The sequence below is a fragment of the Tachypleus tridentatus genome, chromosome 1 (assembly GCF_004210375.1).
Source record: "Tachypleus tridentatus isolate NWPU-2018 chromosome 1, ASM421037v1, whole genome shotgun sequence".
Lineage (NCBI taxonomy): Eukaryota > Metazoa > Arthropoda > Merostomata > Xiphosura > Limulidae > Tachypleus > Tachypleus tridentatus.
Genome location: NC_134825.1, coordinates 176,162,067 through 176,179,828, shown reverse-complemented (window position 1 = coordinate 176,179,828; position 17,762 = coordinate 176,162,067). Strand labels below are relative to the sequence as shown.

Sequence of the window (17,762 nt, the reverse complement as noted above, 5' to 3'; positions counted from 1 at the left end):
GAGACTATATTTCGGGGGCTGATGTGTCAAAGTGATTTGCATTACAGTTGCAAATCATGAAAAACTACTCACTTCTAAACATTTTTGTATAACTTTAGTATAAATACATGTAAATCTTGATTCATATGCTGTTTTATTCAGACCTTATGTAAATGAAAATGTGCAAATTTTCCCATTTTTACATAGAAAATAGGTTAATTTCTAAATTTCATTATCCAAGTCACAAAAGCAAAGTTTGAAGGGAATAATGGTCATTTTCTGTACTCTTACAACATAAGCAATTAAGAAATAACACATACTATCCAGGAACAAAATTTGTGTTACATTGTGTAATTAAATAATTACAAAGTTTAAATATATTTAAATAGAAGAATAATTAGACTATCACTTAATAATAAAGAAAGTTTAAATATATTTAGATAGAAGAATAATTAGACTATCACTTAATAATAAAGAAAGTTTAAATATATTTAGATAGAAGAATAATTAGACTATCACTTAATAATAAAGTTTAAATATATTTAGATAGAAGAATAATTAGACTATCACTTAATAATAAAGAAAGTTTAAATATATTTAGATAGAAGAATAATTGGACTATCACTTAATAATAAAGAAAGTTTAAATATATTTAGATAGAACAATAATTAGACTATCACTTAATAATAAAGAAAGTTTAAATATATTTAGATAGAACAATAATTAGACTATCACTTAATAATAAAGAAAGTTTAAATATGTTTTGATAGAACAATAATTAGACAACTTAATAATAAAGAAAGTTTACATATGTTTTGATAGAACAATAATTAGACAACTTAATAATAAAGAAAGTTTACATATGTTTTGATAGAACAATAATTAGACTATCACTTAATAATAAAGAAAGTTTAAATATATTTAGATAGAAGAATAATTAGACTATCACTTAATAATAAAGAAAGTTTAAATATATTTGGATAGAACAATAATTAGACTATCACTTAATAATAAAGAAAGTTTAAATATATTTAGATAGAAGAATAATTAGACTATCACTTAATAATAAAGAAAGTTTAAATATATTTAGATAGAAGAATAATTAGACTATCACTTAATAATAAAGAAAGTTTAAATATATTTAGATAGAACAATAATTAGACAATCACTTAATAATAAAGAAAGTTTAAATATATTTAGATAGAAGAATAATTAGACTATCACGTAATAATAAAGAGACTTTAAATATATTTAGATAGAAGAATAATTAGACTATCACTTAATAATAAAGAAAGTTTAAATATATTTAGATAGAACAATAATTAGACTATCACTTAATAATAAAGAAAGTTTAAATATGTTTTGATAGCACAATAATTAGACAACTTAATAATAAAGAAAGTTTACATATGTTTTGATAGAACAATAATTAGACTATCACTTAATAATAAAGTTTAAATATATTTAGATAGAACAATAATTAGACTATCACTTAATAATAAAGAAAGTTTAAATATATTTAGATAGAAGAATAATTAGACTATCACTTAATAATAAAGAAAGTTTAAATATATTTAGATAGAAGAATAATTAGACTATCACTTAATAATAAAGAAAGTTTAAATATATTTAGATAGAACAATAATTAGACAATCACTTAATAATAAAGAAAGTTTAAATATATTTAGATAGAACAATAATTAGACTATCACTTAATAATAAAGAAAGTTTAAGTATGTTTTGATAGAACAATAATTAGACAACTTAATAAAGAAAGTTTACATATGTTTTGATAGAACAATAATTAGACTATCACTTAATAATAAAGAAAGTTTACATATGTTTTGATAGAACAATAATTAGACTATTACTTAATAATAAAGAAAGTTTAAATATATTTAGATAGAACAATAATTAGACTATCACTTAATAATAAAGAAAGTTTAAATATATTTAGATAGAACAATAATTAGACTATCACTTAATAATAAAGAAAGTTTAAATATATTGAGATAGAACAATAATTAGACTATCACTTAATAATAAACCTATAAAGTAAAGAATTCTTTTGTAGTTTCTTCACACTTTCCTTTAAGTTTGTCTTACTTGTGAATTATGGAAGTATATGTATATACTCTTGAATTATACCTGGGGACTACAGAGATATCTTGAGATAAGGTAAACTGTTTATAGATGGTTGGATGGGTAAAAATTATTGTAAATTTAAGAAATGTACAATGTTTGGAGAAAGGTTTGTCAACATTACTATAAGTAGTTTATTTAATATAGTGTACAGAAGCTCACTGTTCAGTATATGATTACTGTATATTTTAAAAACAAACATAGTTATGATAGTGTGTAGTGAACATTAGCAATTCGTTCACCACGTAAGAAACATCCAGATATTTATAGCAGATATTTTTCACACAATATGCAAATAACAGCCATCAAAGTATATTTATCACATGAAGCCAAGTTCTAGTTCAAAAATCACAAAGTGTAAAAGGTAACTTGCAGAAGATATTTATTCCATGAAGCAAAGTGTAACTCAAAAACTACAAAGTGTAAAAGATAACCTCCAGAAGATGTTTATCTCATGAAGCAAAGTGTAACTCAAAGGCTACAAAGTGTAAAAGATAACCTCCAGAAGATGTTTATTCCATGAAGCAAAGTGTAACTCAAAAACTACAAAGTGTAAAAGATAACCTCCAGAAGATGTTTATCCCATGAAGCAAAGTGTAACTCAAAAACTACAAAGTGTAAAAGATAACCTCCAAAAGATGTTTATCCCATGAAGCAAGGTGTAACTCAAAAACTACAAAGTGTAAAAGATAACCTCCAGAAGATGTTTATCCCATGAAGCCAAGTGTAACTCAAAAACTACAAAGTGTAAAAGATAACCTCCAGATGTTTATCCCATGAAGCCAAGTGTAACTCAAAAACTACAAAGTGTAAAAGATAACCTCCAGAAGATGTTTATCCCATGAAGCAAGGTGTAACTCAAAAACTACAAAGTGTAAAAGATAACCTCCAGATGTTTATCCCATGAAGCCAAGTGTAACTCAAAAACTACAAAGTGTAAAAGATAACCTCCAGAAGATGTTTATTCCATGAAGCAAAGTGTAACTCAAAAACTACAAAGTGTAAAAGATAACCTCCAGAAGATGTTTATCCCATGAAGCCAAGTGTAACTCAAAAACTACAAAGTGTAAAAGATAACCTCCAGAAGATGTTTATCCCATGAAGCAAAGTGTAATTCAAAAATTACTTTACATAAACATTGTGAACAAAAATAGTAAATTTAGTAGTACATTATCATAATACATTAAATTAAAGTTATTGCATTTTTAATACCTTTTCTCATGCATGTACTAATTGATTAACTTAATGTGATCAACTAATGATTCCTTTGACTATTTGATTAGCAAATACTACTACTCAGTGTATTTTTAATAGAACATGGCTGTTTTAACTACATTAACTCTCAGTAATACAGAAAGGCATTTCAGAATGTTTATTTCAACAAAACAATCTCACCAAAAATTTCTCGACATCACTGAGATATGTCACTGATTGTGGAATTGGATGAGGTTCATCGATCAATCGGTGTGGTATGGATAAAGTAATTGTATGTTTGAGCTGTATGGTAACATTTGAATATTCAAGATAACCCAAAAAAATCAGGATTAATGGCTAGAAATAAGTATCAGAAAGGCTTCTGTCTTATTTTGGATAGATTTTGACCAGTTTATAGAAAGAGCTGTACCACTCTCTGTGTTAAGTAAGGCTTATTGAAAACAATGGTATTGATATGCTTTCCTTTGCCTTAAGTGGCTTCTAAGCTCAAGTATCAGTGTTTGTTACATTAACAGGAAATTTTGTGTGTGGTAGTTAATAGGAAGAAGTAAGTGTCAGATTATAAACCAAAAACTTCATAAAATCCATCTTCTGATATCACTTACGTGATTGGAGGTTTGTTATGGTACTCCAGAATACTGAAACTGTTTAATAATTAAGTGAAGACATGCAGTTTTAGTACTTGACAACCATCAGTACCACTACCTGTATGATGGGGATCTTACAAGTTAGATGAACCATGCATCATTGAAACAGCTGATGAACTTTGAAAGCCCAGAAAGTATGACCACATATTGGATAATGACTCTTAATATTTTCAAAACGAGACCCAAAACTTGAGCGCTCTCAAATGATTGACTATTCTTTCTCAGGATAATAGACAGTTATTTTTTATTGAGTATGATGAAATATATAAGCTCAGATGTCGATGTCACATAAACCAGATGTTCAATATGAGTTGGCCTTAAAGAACTAGCCAATCATAACCTAGAGCTGTTTGTGTCAGGTTTAGTTTTGTGTCAGAGGTGTGTGTAAAGTTCATAATAGTTATAAGAATTGTTAACTAATTTATATAAAGATAAAATCAAAATAAGCAATAGAAATAAAATTATATCATAAGATTAATATCTTCAAGAGAGTTTCCAGGCATGTTAAAGTGTTTCATGACTAAAGGTTCTTTGTTTCTTTTTATTGTTGACTTACGGTTGTTAAAATCTTCCTGTATAGTTATTATGGCTTAACCTTTGCAACTTTTCTATAACTCAAAGCCATGAAATAATTATAATGCTCTAATGGCTTAAAGAGAGAGTATGTTATTGGGGCAAAGAACTGAACCTATGCCAGACCCTCAAAGCACAAGGTAACCTCCATAATCAACACATTGAATGAACTTGAATTGAAAGGAAGGAACAAGTAACATTTAAAATTGGGTTTCGATATGCACAGTGGGTTAGAGTCCAGATAGACTTGTGTAGTGCATTCAACAAACATCATGGTAGTAGTTCAGTTATGGTTTTCATGGTGTGTACACCAGTTACAAGTTGGTTATATTTGTCATACATATTGGTTACATTACACTTTTAAACACCACATTCTTTACCTAGTCCTTTGTAATGTCATATTGCTGATGAGATGCTTCACTCAATCCAGAGCTTTTCAAGCTGGTTGGGTTACAGCAAACACAATAGTGGTGAAACATTATTTATATATCTGATATAATTATTATGATATGGTTGGAACACTGTTATTACACACTTCCCTTGCTTAATCTAAAATTAGAAGGATTAATTAAAAGGAGAACAGCTAAAAGAATAAGATGTTTAGTGATGTTTGGTATTTATTTAACCTGATGTCATCATATCTTGTTATTATTATCTATATAACTGAGTAATAGCAGCAGCTCTATGAATAAAACTGAATAACATACGATAGGCAAGTTTGCTAAAAGAAAAATACCCAAGCAACATTTACACTTATTTTTAATTATTGATGTTGCCCAAGAAATTTTAAATATTTATTGTGCAAAGTCTTTATGTTCTAGGCATTGCAACAATAGCACCAGTCCCCTAAACTGTAAACTAATCAAGTGGCATGACAACAATAGCACCAGCCCTCTAAATTGTAAACTAATCAAGTGGCGACAAAACTGTGGCATTACAACAATAGCACCAGTCCCTTAAATTGTAAACTAATCAAGTGGCGACCACACTGTGGCATTACAACAATAGCACCACCCCCTAAACTGTAAACTAAACAAGTAGCGACCACACTATGTAGTGCATGAGTTGTACCACATAGCTTGAAAATTAAAGACTGAGACTTTTTCACACATTGGTTTCTCTGCACGTTTTTGTTTCAGGTTGTTGCTAAGCAACTTGAGTTTCGAATTGTTCCGCGGATCCTGATGTTTACTAAATGTCTCGTACGGGTAGAAGGCTTAGAAAATTGAGTCGAAAAATTGTATATTAAAAAAAACTAAAATAACTTAGTAATAATCCAAACAAATTATTAAATTAAAATATGCAGTTAACTCAATGTATTTGATCATAGCATATATACAATGTGATCAGTATCGCATGAATTAAGGTATAATGCCGACCTTGGGTGATATTTTTATCGTCTCCACATAAACATGATCGTAGAGATAGGAAGCCTTTGTAATAATTACATCTATTATCACGTATCAGTTACATGATCGCTCAGCGATATTGATTGCTTTTTTAATCTGATGAAGCAGTTGCAAAGCCACTGTATTAAAGAATCAAAATGAAATCATTAAAATATTGTTACCGCTTTCCTTCTATGTCTTTCACATTTGTTGCCTGAGGCATCTGTCGACCCTGCTCATCTATAATTGAGGCCCTGATATTGATGTGTATTTCGACATTCCATGTGTAATTTCAGTAAATAAAATTACATCTCGTTTGGTTCAGATTTGCAAGTAGCCAGGGAGATATTTTATACCGGTTGTCATCGTTTATAGTGTCATTTAATTAAACGCAAGAAAAGACCGTTACTAAGGTGAGTGCTTTTTGACATTTTTATTTCTATAAGAAGTGTCAAAAGGGAAATATATAAGTAAATTCAAATCAATTTATTTGACTACAATAGTGTTATGTTTGTTTGTTTTAAATTAAGCACAAAGCTACACAATGGGTTATCTGTGCTCTGCCCACCCGGTTGTTAGTGTGCAAGTCCGCAGACATACCAGTGTGCCACTGGGGAAGCCAATAATGTTATCCATGTATCTAATACAGACATGAAAAATAATAATAAATAAACGAACAACAACAAATGTATATTAAAACTTTCCTTTCTTTAGTTGTTTTTCATTTTCAGCTCCTAACTTCAAAATAATTATTTCACTCAGTCAACCGACTAAGACTCGTTGTTTTTGTAAAATTTTCTCACAAAAATAAGCATTTTTTCTGAGTACAAGTTTTCTAAGACTGACCATATAAAATATGTGAATTGATAGGAAATTTTATGAACTGTAAAAAGTTACTTTTCTGCAATATGCTTTTGGAAAGAAGCATTTTGAGTTACATATATACCGTGTTTTTCCGAAAATAAGATAGGGCTTATATTAATTTTCACTTCAAAATATGACACTAGGGCTTATTTTCGGGGGATGTCTTATTTTGATATATTAAAAAAATGAAGTTACAAAGTAAAACTATTAAACTAACCATTTAAAATAAACTATTATTAAACTATTAAACTAACTGATTAATACTTAAACAAACTAATTAACTAAATATTAAACTAATTAATAAATTAATTTTTTTTTATTTCTTTCCTCTTCCTGCCACTCTTAACTAGGGCTTATTTTAAGGGTAGGGCTTATATTAAAACTATCCCCAAAAATCACACTAGGTCTTATTTTATGGGTAGGTCTTATTATCGGAGAAACACGGTATCAACGTTTAATCGGTCAGAAAATATAGAGTGGGTCGAACAGGAGATATTGGCTATTAGAATTATATATGTAGATGACTGTTTCCTTTGTTAGCTACAACTATTAATGAATTGATTCAAAATATATTAAAATATAATATTTCGAATTGATTAAAATATTTAATTAAGTTCTCACCTGTATAAAAGCCAGTGTGAGTCATGGCACGTTATGCTTGATTTATCAAAATACAAGGACTCATAAAAGACAAAATGCATTTATTGAGATAGAATATTTCAATTACTATCTGACCATTACAATTTTAGTGACGGGTGGAAGGGGCCATGAGAGGATGGGCTGTAAGATCACCTGGCCTAGACCCAGGTGCATAAAATCTGTCATGATAATAAAAATATCGATTTAATTTTAAACTTACAGCAAGAAACATCACCAATGTTTCTATTAAAAGACAAACCTTATTGATCAACAGAGATGTTTGGTTTCGTTCTAATTTCATGCAAATCTACATGAGAACTATCTCCGTTAGCCATCCCTAATTCAATCAGTGTAAGACAAGAGGGAAGTCAACTTGTCATCACAAACCACCGTCAACTATTGGGCTACTCTTTTACCAAAGAATAGTAGGATGGTTTACGAGGAATCGAATCCGCGACTTTAGATTGCGTTTAGAGCACCCTAACCTCTTGGCCATTCCGGCCTCAACTGAGACGCAAAGCAAAAAAAAATCAATTTTATTGCTTACACTTTTCGTTTTATATTTTTTCTCTCAGTACGCAAACTAACAATATTAAGCTATACTTTTGTTGTTAAACAACGTTACATAAAAACTATTTATATTGTTGGATTGTAGTGTCAGCAAAACGCCCTGGCTTCTGTAAATGATAAAAATTGGTACTTTAACTGATTTTTACCGATAATTATTCTATGAATACGGCATGTTTTTATTTCGTGGATGACCTTAATTTTGATTGGCTCGCAAGGAAATTTACCGATGTTTGATTATCTCAATTGCGCTTTTATGCGAAATTGTTGGTCGAGCTTGATTTTTCAAAGTTTATTTATTTCAGTCAGGTATGAAATGTGAAGTTAGGGTATACTATAAGGTTGGATTAGCAGTACTTATCCTATTGTTTTTGACGAGCTATACGATAGTTGATATGTAAAGTTTCTACATAGCGTAATAAGTACTGAAGCTTCATTGAAATTTTGATCCTCGAAAGATGTCGCATAATGACCAATGCAATATGAAATTTTAAGATATCTGTTTGAAAATAGGTGTGTAAGAATAGTTAAAAAGATTTAAAGTTTTTATTCACTTGTTTCTTGGTGATAGCTTCAGGTAAGATGTAAAGGGTGATACGCTGACGATAACATGGAAGTTTCGAATACTCTGAATGTGAAAACTGAACCAATATCTGATGAGGAGATTACTTTGGTGGAAGTAGAGTTTTTGAAAAATGAAGCCATGAAAACATCATTCAATAGTAAGTTTAAATACATAGAGTTTAAATTCGTTATGAAACTTCGTAACAAGGGAAAATTCTCTGCAAGTTTTTCCTGTATTGCAATAATAGACAATTTAGTCATGCCAGTCTTTTGCATTATTAATGCAATGAACCTGTGGCACAGGATAAATGATTAATATTAACAAAGAACTGTTGTCATATTTATACTTATTTATAGTTCATTTATTGTTCTAATGTAGAATGTTTAATTGTGCGTTTTTCAACACCTGTCAATTGGACCAAGATACATAATTAAAATAACTGGTAGAATATATCATCTTGACCAACAAAGTGGAGTAATAAATGAAATAATTAAAATTAAATTATTTCAAGTTGGATTATGATTTGTATAGCTAGATATAATTCTTGTTTGTTAATTAATTTTGACAACTATATGTATGAACTACATCAATCCATATCACAGCAAGTAGTGCAACATAGTACATGATAAAATAAAATGGCTCAAGTCATAGTAGGCCAATGCAGTTCTTATCCATATAATGTATACTTGGCATACTTTATATGCATATAAATTGGTTTAATTCTCAGAGTTATGATATTTGTTTTTTATTAATTTGCTAACTTTGACTATCATTGTGTTGTATTTTATTTCATAGTGAAAACTAAGTCATAGAACACAAAACATATTTTAATGAAGAGTGTAAAACCACTGGACTTAACATGAACAATGTGCATAATTGAAACAAGCACATTGTACAAAGCTAGCCATTTTAAACATAAAGAAAAGATGCAGCTAGTGCTTTACAATTGTTTAATAATTATTGTAGAGTACTTGGTGACAAACAGTTGATAACTTGTACCATGAAAAATGGATAGTGTTTGGTTCATTTTCTAAAGTGATAAATATTTTTTTTACAATATCTCTTTGTTTATGTTTTAATAAGACAATACATGTGGACTACTAGGTTCTACGGTGTATAGTAAAGTATTGTACATTTTTCATAGAAAAATAATAAAATAGATAGTCAAAGATTGTGAAGACTATTTAGTTCTATCAAATGATGATAAAATTATATTTACTGCTAGAATTAGGTAGGTGATAGACTTGTTAAATAAAGAAAATAAGGAATGAAAATAAGAAATCTCAGATTTGTCTGTTTGCCAATTTTTGACTTTGGGATGCTCTAGATGGCTGAAAAGTGGCACATGCTCTAGAGATAGAGCACCTGTGCTAGGTAGTTCTTCATATCTATCTTCTGATGACCTGTTTGAAAGAAAATCCAGTTCACTTTTGGATTGTTTTAACACGGGCAACCATGCCATCCTCACATAGTGTGTGCTAATGTATTCTTTTGTTAATGCAATGTAATACAATACCTTTTGGTTTTTATAATATGGATGATCACATGAGTGATTCAGACAGGAACCCAGTGAACAGTGTACCTGAGGGACAGGATCTTGTCATATGGTGCAGATGTCTAATCACCCATCGAGGCAGGGCTTTGTTGCAAATAGTATACATACATATATAAAACAAAATATTTTTAGGATGTATGTTGGTCATTAGATAAGAGTATAGATTATTTTTGTGTACAAATTACCAGTTATGATCCTCTTGGAATATTGTATACAGTGTCAGTCTATTTATCAAATAAGAGGCATTAACTTGTTGAAAAAGGATCAGAGAAGGACCACAGTAACAATTTCAAGGATGAAAGGATTACCTTGTGAAGATAACTTAAGGTTTATTGTGTTTGTTTTCTTTTAAGAAAACAACTCCTAGAGATGATTGTGTTCCAAATATTCCTATAATTGTCTCTGTTATACATAGAAGTAGGTAGAATTTCAGTAAGTACATTAGTATTTGTTGTCAGTATGATACTTTGCTTTATTAAGAGTTTTGTGTAAGTTTGAAACTTGATATTGAATTTTGAAAATTTTCAATTCCATTTTTGGTGATGTGAGAGAAATTTGTACTGGGAGTTAATTCCAAGACACAAGTTTAATATGTATTGTTTGAAGAATGGTAAGTTATACTGTATGTTGATAACTTTAACTTTAAACACCTTGTTTAATTAAATAGATTGAGAACTTATGGTTTGTGGTGCAATGTGTTAATTATCACATTTGTATTGGTTATTTGTGTACTCACCAATCTCATGTTTAGTACTTTCTGGACAGTATTCTTCATGTAACCTGTATCTTTAGTAGTAGTAAAGAAACTTGAAACAATATTCACCCAGATGCCACAAATGTTTAACTTAAGAATAAGTTAACAACACTTGGAGGAAGAATATGCTAAAATTATTCTTTATCATTTTTCTCTATGTTTTATAATAATTATATGACAGTATATTTATGTTATGGTTAAGTATATACACTTGGAATTGGACTGGTTTTAAACAAAAAGGTGTCATTACACAGTGAGAATGTGTTACAGTTTTATGATACATAGAAGTCATGTTCAGATTTGTGATCATAAGAATATTTATTTTACTGATATAGTGACAAGAGAAGCTGTTTCTCCAGAAGAAGGATCTTCAGTAACAGTCTCAGATTTTAAAATAAAAGAAGAAAAGTATGATGAATTACAAAAGAAACTGAGGTAATTTATATATAAAAAACTTAATTATCCTTGTATGATAAATAGCTAGAAATAGTTTAGAGAACATTTATGTAATATTAAATACAATGTAGTTGTTCATTATTTCCAGAATTGGTGTTTTGAATAAGTAACATTCAAATATATCTTAAGCTGTGAACAAGAAGATATAACATTGGCTTTGTTTTTCTGTACTATATCATGGAATCATTTGACGTGGATGAATATTGTTTTAAAAATAGTTAATTTAATATGTGTATATATGTGATGATTTCTGACATTTTAATACCTGTGATACCTGGACAACACGTAATATTTATTTATTAATGTTATTGATTTTGTAATTGTGCTGTCAAAACTACTTTGTCTTGTATCATTTGTAAGGTTATAATAAGCTGAACCTTATTATGAATATCATTGTATGTTAAAACTTTATTTGTTTTAAGAAACTCGTGTCATTGCAATAATTATATAAATAGTGTGTAGCTTATTGTCATATGTCACTTGTCTTATTTCACACTCTCACAGTTGTCTTCACATTTTTTACAAATTTACTTTCTAGTTTGTTATCTCTGTTTTTTCATGTAATGATGTTTATTGATCCTACATATACAAATGGTAGGAAAATGTTATTTAGTTCTGGCTAATGCTGGTTCTGGTTAATGTTATATCCTCAGCTACCCTCGTTACACATTTGTTGCACACTAGTTAATGCTGGACAGATTTCCTTCATTTGGTTTATGATCCTTTTCTAATTAAGTCAGAGTGACATATTGTGGAACTAATGCATAGCTGTTTACAAAAGGCACATGCTAACGTATAAATATCATAGCATTGGAATTATATCTTTAACCTTAAACAAATCCTTTATAAGTTCTTGAGATTTAAAATATTTGAGAATATAATGATTTTATAATGTTCAAAAAAGTTGTCTTTATTTTCAAACTCAGTGAATCTATAAATGGTAACACAAGAACTAAAAGACATTTAAGTACATCAAACAACTGTCTCATAGTGTTTTTTGCCTTTAGCAAGTACTTTTTCACAATCTTATTAATTGGTGGTTAATACAAATATCACCTTTGAACTCTGGTTGGTAATTTCTTATTGTACATTTCAGGAAATAGTAGTTACAGTAGTTAATACATAATTGGTTACTATCCTGAAATTTTGATAATTGGAATGATAATATATATGAAATCATTAATTTTAATTGGTTGTTTTATATTTATGATTTGTTTCACTAGTTGAATAAGCTGAACAACATTTAATTAATTAATCAATAATTATAAGTTTTGATGTCAATATTTTAAGATTAGTTAATTATTTTTGTAACACTAATCAATCTAATTGATGCTTGTAGGTGATTTGGTTAAATCCATAAATTGAGTGAATTGTCCAGCTGTGGTTGTTAGAGAATATAATAGAAATTTTATCTCAGACCTGAACCTGCCAAGAAAGAAGCTGGTGCTACATTTAGAGCTGAGAGATTAGTGTTAATTACTGATCACTTCACTAATGAACCCATAAATCAATTACATTTGAATAATCCATTAGCATGTGTTCCCCCTTCCCATAAACAGAAAGAAATTTAGCATTGTGATTCAGAGATACCAACTATTTCAAATGACTGAGCGTAATGATTGTAGGCTGAGCCCGTACAGATATCATACAACCACTGGATACAGTTTTGAGTCATCCATGTCTGTGGATCCATCTATGGCTAAACTGTAAACACTGTTAGTAAGTATGCTTGAAATCATTTTGTCATCTTCACAACCCAACATTTGTACAATGGCTGTAGTTTTGGTTCTAGCACAGCCATATTTTTTCACTATATCAGAGTCTGGGAACATTTTTCTGAATAGATGTCCTGCATGATTGGCTACAGCTAGGGGTAAATTATGAGCAATGACGAATTGCATGAACATAACTTCTGCATTTATGGTTTCATATTCTGAATTCTTACTCATAAATGTTGTTATCTGCATCACTTTTGTCTTTGCCTCAGTCTTTTGTTGGTGAGATGCCAATTTTGTATGTCTGTAACAATCATTTATCCCGCCATCCGCTACAGAAAAATTGATGTGACAAACTGTACAAAACGCATGACTGTCACTGACTTGTGATGCAATGACCGGATATTTTGCACTATACTCTTTCCTAAATTTTTGATTCAGTTTTAGTCCTTTTAGATTTGCCAGAAACAAGACAATCTGGTGAACGAGGCCTCTTTTTTTCCCATCTTGTGAACAATCGCGTTGGTGTTTCTATGCAGCTTAGAAAACAAGAAATACCCATCTACGCAGGCTGATTGGCTGACAAGCACTGATGAAGTAACTGTAGATACTTCCATGTACCCAGTATGGAGAAGCACTGCACTCAAACTATTGGTAGACGTCGAAGATACAAATATTTTTTATTATTCCAAGCATAAACATGATTATCACAAGTAGCCATTTGGACTATGTGTTTTATTTATTATCAAAATTTATTTGTATCTCACTAGAAATTTTCTTTTCACCCCTTTCAAGCCCTGGGGGAACAATTTATCACTTTATTGTATAGGCCTATCTAATATATAATAATTTGGGAGTTGCAACAAGTCGTAATATTTGTCTGTATGAGCGTATAATCATAATGTATACACCAAAATCATAATGATTACGCTCAAATCGTAATGGTTGACATCTCTGGTGATCCCTTCACAACCTTCTTCATTACTACATTATTCTAACATGATATTAATGTGATTCCTTCACAACTTTCTCCATTACTACATTATTCTAACATGATATTAATGTGCTTCTTTTACAACTTTCTCCATTACTATATTATTCTGATATTAATGTGATTCCTTCACAACTTTCTCCATTACTATATTATTCTGATATTAATGTGATTCCTTCACAACTTTCTCCATTACTATATTATTCTGATATTAATGTGATTCCTTCACAACTTTCTCCATTACTATATTATTCTGATATTAATGTGATTCCTTCACAACTTTCTCCATTACTATATTATTCTGATATTAATGTGATTCCTTCACAACTTTCTCCATTACTATATTATTCTGATATTAATGTGATTCCTTCACAACTTTCTCCAGTACTATATTATTCTAACATGATATTAATGTGCTTCTTTTACAACTTTTTCCATTACTGCATTATTCTAACATGTTTTATATATATAACTTAGATATTATTAATCATATTGTTTGTTCTAGAACACAGTTGTCAAAACTGAACCAAGTGGTGATTCAACAAAGGATAACATTATTTCCAAGTTCAGTGAGAGTGATGATGAAACTGATTGTTCACAACATGATGTTATGAGTTTGAAAAGTGAACCAAAAGAGGAGTTTCAACAAATTAACTGCGAGTTAAAAAGTTTATCAGGTGAGTGCAAATGTTAATAACTATATTCATTAACCATAGTATAAAAGTGGTATTACTGCACTGTGTGAAACAATGTTAATAATGTGTGATTAAAAAAACAAACAAAAGGTATTCTATGAAATAAATTATGTTAATATCATGGAATACATTTCTACTAGAAATTTATTATAGCATTTTTAGTGTAAGTAAAATACTCTAGGCTTCTGCTAGCCATCAGCCACATCACCAATGGCAAAAAGAAACAGCCTGTGGCTAAAAAATCTAGTGTTGGGTTTGCCACAGTGGCGAAAGATGATAATTTTTTGGTCTTGGATAGTTTTCCTTTATTTATTCTGCTCAAGTTTCGGTCTTAACAGCTTTTGTGTTTTTATCGCCATTCATGCCATTAATGATGACAAATGACCAGAGGTGCCCCCCAGCGAGTTGAAGAAACAAGAAACGTCTTTAAAAACTACCACTGACTGTAATCTATGTTTTCTATATGTGTATTTTTATGATTTCGGGGATATGACAACTAACAAATTAAATTTTTTTAAAAATTATTACTCAGCTGTGCTAATGATTTCTTTCATTTTCATTTCTTATGCTACATGTTTGACTCTGTCCATGGTACACAAACAGTAATCAGAGAAAACCTGACTTTCATCAAACCAACATATGGTCTGTATCAAAGTGGAAATCCCAAGTTTCGTTTGACATGAGTTTGAATTGAGATCATGACAACTTCTAGATCAGATAAAAAGACATCTAAACAGTTAAATATATCAAGTTTTTTTTAAAAGAAGGTTGAAGCAACAACATCAACTGATGGTGGGAAATCCACTTCCAAAAGAAAAGACAGCTCTGAAGAAATTGAAGCTTGCAGCAGTGATTAGATTGTCAGTGTGAAAAAAAAAATATACCCACGATTTTCACAGAGTTGTTAAAGAAACTTGGTTTTCACAGTTTCCTTGGCTGGAACATGTTTCCCAACAAAATACATTTCATTGCAAATTATGCAGGGACAACAAGAAGACAAATATTTATGCTACCACTGGGAAAACTGCTACTAAGCCTAAAACAGACAACTTGGTGAAGCATGCACGGTCAGAAGATCATCGCAGTGCAGTAGCATCACAAGTTTTGAAGAAGGACATGTCAACTGCTGCTCTGAATGTGGGGTGTAAAGGTGACATTCAGACACAGATGACCACATTACTTGTACAAACAAAGGAAGCCATCCCAACTGTGAAGTTTCATTCCCTCCTTTCACTACAAGTATTCAATGTAAGAATATTCTTCATTCTAGTATTAATAAGATACTTTGTTTTCTACAGTATTTCTTAAAACAAAAGTCAATTTGACAATTTTCTAAATGTGAAACATTTTGAAAATATCTATCAAAAATTAAGTAGCTAGCCAACTCTTCCAAATATCTTTGTTTATGACTTTAATTGGTGGTCTTATTTCAAAACACAAGTTCTTATATATTTTTTAACAGGGAGTGACCTCTCTAAAGAAACTACAGACTCAGTCACAAAGTGGAACAGAGAGCTTCATATACACCCACAGCCAGTTTCTGGATGATATGTACAGTGCCCTAAATCATGTAGTTCAGGATGAAATGCAGGCAGACTTTGGGCATCACCTTTCCCATTTTTTGCTTTTGAAGCAGATGAAGCAACTGATGCAGGAAACACCTCTATACTGATAATTTATATCAGGTATCTTTCATCATTAGGTGAGGTTACAAGTTGATTCCTTGCTGTGCGGAGCTGACCAACACTGGGGCTGATTTTATCTATAACACAATGTGCTTAGTCATGGCAGATCAAGGATTGTTTGATGTTGACTTGGATGGACTTGCAACTGATGGTGTAAATGTCATGGTGGGAATAAAACAGATGTTGTTACAAAATTTAAGGAGCAATGCCCCTGGATAATAACAAGTCATTGTTTGGCACACAGATTACAGTTGGCAGCTGAAAAGGCAGCAAACCAGGTGCCATTCTTTCTGAAGTACATTTCAGTTTTGAACCAGTTTGCAAAAAGTCTGAAATATTTTCCCAAGTTGTGTCAGGTTCTGGAAGAGAGCAAAGCATTGCATGGAGAGAAAAGCAACAAAATTAATCAATCAATTCTTCACACGGCTCTCTTTAATGATTCCGTCAAGCACTAGTCAACTGTGTTGCATCTGTGATAAGCTGCCTGCAGGTTGTAGCAATGGAACGTGGTACTCCAGGCCAAGCCTTGCTACATGGTCTAGTCCAGCAAATGTCATGTTACAGCTTTGTCGCGGCGTCACATTTTTTGATAGATGCTGTTGGTATTCTTGGACTTTTGTCAAGATCTCTACAGAGAGCTGATTTATCTTATGATCAGGCTAAAGCAATTATTGATGGGTCAATTCAGTTGCTGGTACACATCCCTGGTTCTTACACACAGACTGCACTGAAGGAACTCCACAAGCTCCTGATGCCAGTGGTTTCACTTTTTTACAGAGCCCATGACATCAAAGATATTGATAAACAACATGAAAAGTACAGATCACCTGCTGAGTCATTTATTGAAGAGGTGGTCACAAGACTACAAGTAGCATTCTCAGACACTAACATCATGTCATTTTTTCAATATTTAGCTCATGTCACAGCAGAGCAGTATCTGATGAGGATGATCTGAAGAAACTCATCCAGCACTTCTCTCCTTTCGTCAATGAGGATGAGGCACTGACTGAATGGGCTGCTATTAAGGAACATAATGGAACAGGATGCTCACAAAAAACAGAAACATGAAGAGCTTCTACAAGGAATACATCCACCAGACTTATCAAAGCGTTTCCAAATCTGTCTCAGCTTGCAGCAACTGGATTAATAATTCCAGTTACATCTGTTGACTGTGAGCAGGGAATTAGCGCGATAACAGCATCAAAACAGATGCCAGGAGCAGTCTGTCTGTGGCCAAGACAGAAATGTTATTGAACTTATCCATGGAGTCCAAACCTTTAGATCATTTTAACTTCAACTCTACATTCAGATACTGGGTCCCTCACAAAGACA

The 17,762-nt window shown here is 30.9% G+C and overlaps 3 protein-coding genes and 1 pseudogene across 4 annotated transcripts in view; 3 read left to right on the top strand and 1 right to left on the bottom strand.

The window, feature by feature from the left end:
- LOC143230910 (uncharacterized) overlaps window positions 1–17,762 on the bottom strand; it is a 159,882-nt pseudogene that overhangs the window by 64,384 nt on the left and 77,736 nt on the right. The window lies entirely within an intron of this gene.
- Window positions 7,807–12,915, top strand: LOC143222445 (uncharacterized). Its single transcript, XM_076449014.1, has 4 exons — window positions 7,807–8,323; window positions 8,586–8,736; window positions 11,224–11,323; window positions 12,762–12,915. Exons 2-4 carry the CDS (start codon window positions 8,625–8,627, stop codon window positions 12,913–12,915), a joined length of 366 nt encoding a protein of 121 aa, XP_076305129.1. The 5' UTR covers window positions 7,807–8,323; window positions 8,586–8,624.
- LOC143230895 (uncharacterized) overlaps window positions 14,560–17,762 on the top strand; it is an 18,131-nt gene continuing 14,928 nt past the window's right edge. Inside the window, exon 1 of the mRNA XM_076465195.1 lies at window positions 14,560–14,727. Coding sequence (XP_076321310.1) covers window positions 14,661–14,727 — 67 coding nt within the window. The 5' untranslated portion in view covers window positions 14,560–14,660. The remainder of the gene's footprint in view (window positions 14,728–17,762) is intronic.
- LOC143222387 (uncharacterized) overlaps window positions 17,464–17,762 on the top strand; it is a 7,645-nt gene continuing 7,346 nt past the window's right edge. Inside the window, exon 1 of the mRNA XM_076448885.1 lies at window positions 17,464–17,539. Coding sequence (XP_076305000.1) covers window positions 17,464–17,539 — 76 coding nt within the window. The remainder of the gene's footprint in view (window positions 17,540–17,762) is intronic.